Source organism: Penaeus monodon, chromosome 25, assembly GCF_015228065.2.
Source record: "Penaeus monodon isolate SGIC_2016 chromosome 25, NSTDA_Pmon_1, whole genome shotgun sequence".
In the NCBI taxonomy this organism is placed as follows: domain Eukaryota; kingdom Metazoa; phylum Arthropoda; class Malacostraca; order Decapoda; family Penaeidae; genus Penaeus; species Penaeus monodon.
This window is the reverse complement of record NC_051410.1, coordinates 17,062,737-17,064,643: the sequence shown is the minus strand read 5'-3', so window position 1 is coordinate 17,064,643 and position 1,907 is coordinate 17,062,737. Positions and strand designations below refer to the sequence as shown.

Genomic DNA, 1,907 nt, shown 5'->3' with positions numbered 1-1,907 from the left:
CATACTGGTGAGTTTAATAATTTACTAGCAAGTATAATAACCTTCATGAAATTTAATTTCCTTTTTTTTTAGATATCTACTTCTATATAGGTTGCTTGGAATAACAAATACATATTTTCTTGAAGTTGTTTTCCTATTTCTGTTCACTTTTTTTACTGGATATGTATGTCCCTTTCTCTTTTGTTAGAAGCATTGGCAGCACCAAAGTTAGTTCTTCTTAGAGATCCCTTAAGACTCTTCCAAACACCCCCGTTTATTAAGTAATGTCGGTGTTGCAAAGTGTAAGTCAAGAAAATGATGAAATACAAGTCAGCAAGAGACTATTGCCTTAAACCAAGCAGTTGCTTTCCTGGCCAAATGAAGTGGTTATTATAGGTTTTCATTGGATTATAGTTTAATATTTCAGCAGAATATGACAACAATTAAGAATAGTATCATCTAAAAATTCACCTTATAGATTTTTTTTTTAATCCTTTGATAGTCATTTTTTTTCCAAGCCCCTGAACTTTCTTCTGTGCCATTCTGAAATGCAATGGAGCTGATATTGAGTAGAGGATATAATTTTCTTTCTATTTATTCTTCTTTTTCCATAATATGTTCTTTCTCAAAATTTGGCTTCCCGTTTTTGCATGGGTTGGTAGACTATTTGTAGAATACAGTTGTGATTGTAACTTTTATTGATCTTTTGTCAGCTTGATTTATTCATATCTGTGCCCTTTATGTTATATCCTTGTAATTTCATTCCAGATAGGTTATTAAGAAATTTGACTTATATTTACTATATTCTAGGTCTTTGATATTAACTGAAAATAAGTAAATAATAATATGGTTTGTGATTATGTTTTATGGTTAAAAATGTTTTTATCATAAGTATTTTATTTTAGTTTATATAGGCACTATACCTGACATGCTTAACATTCTGTAATCTGTTTTGTGACTGTAATATTATAGTTCTTTACTGCATAAAAGTGTATAGATATTTGAAGATGCATTAGAATAAATGTATAGGTAAGCTGCATGCATGTACCAATACATAATAGATAATGAAACCCTTCTCTCTTCAACAGCCACACACCATCAACAGGACTCAGTCGCAATAACAGTGATGCGTCCCAGTATGGCGGCTCTTACAATAGTTACTCTTCTGCTCCATCACCCATTTCTCCTACACACTACTCTCCTTCACAGGTAAGTCTTTGCTTATGTGGTATTACCTGGTTGGCATTTTATAATTGTGAGACTAGAAAATTAGCTAATGTTAATAATGAATAGTTTTACAGTCATGTAGAATTGAAGGAATTATTGATTCCTCTAATGAGGAAGGGAGGTTATTGTGTAAGTAATATTACTTTGTAAATATTGAATATAACTAAAAAGCTTTGCAGCATATTAGGAATAGTCAAGTACCAGATAATATTAATATATTTAATAAAGCCTCATGTCTATAAAAAAAAAAATCCACATGCAAGTACAAAAAAAATAATGTATGTGTATGTAGATTCAAAAGACACTTCCCTTAAAAAGAAATTAAACTATCTATTCTCCCTCAGTCGCCCATCCAGCAGCGCCATATCACCTACCAAATGCCACCTCATCAGTCCCCGAACCTGGGCCGCGTTCCAAGCCACACTAGCCACCCCAGCCAGTACCCAGGAGCTGGCCCGGGGGGTCTTTACAGTGCGCCTTTAGATCTACGAGAGTCCCACAATCTTGGAGGTCACCCAGATTCTTCGAAGGATGTCAAGGAGGATGAGCGACTGGCAGCTGACCTATCACAACATTCAGTGATTGCTGCCCAGTCTGGCATAACGAGGCAACAGCTCATCAACAGGTATGCAAATTACTAATTACTGGCAAAAGTTGAGGTAACATTAGACAGATCAGGTTTGAGAAACTTGTGGCTGTAA

At 34.6% G+C, this 1,907-nt stretch overlaps 1 protein-coding gene across 1 annotated transcript in view; it reads left to right on the top strand.

Annotated features, from left to right (window-relative positions):
* LOC119589087 (nuclear hormone receptor FTZ-F1 beta-like) overlaps nt 1–1,907 on the top strand; it is a gene marked incomplete in the record, with an annotated part of 70,745 nt that overhangs the window by 62,711 nt on the left and 6,127 nt on the right. The window contains 2 exon segments of the mRNA XM_037937663.1: nt 1,068–1,188; nt 1,551–1,831. Of these exon segments, the coding sequence (XP_037793591.1) occupies nt 1,068–1,188; nt 1,551–1,831 (402 nt within the window).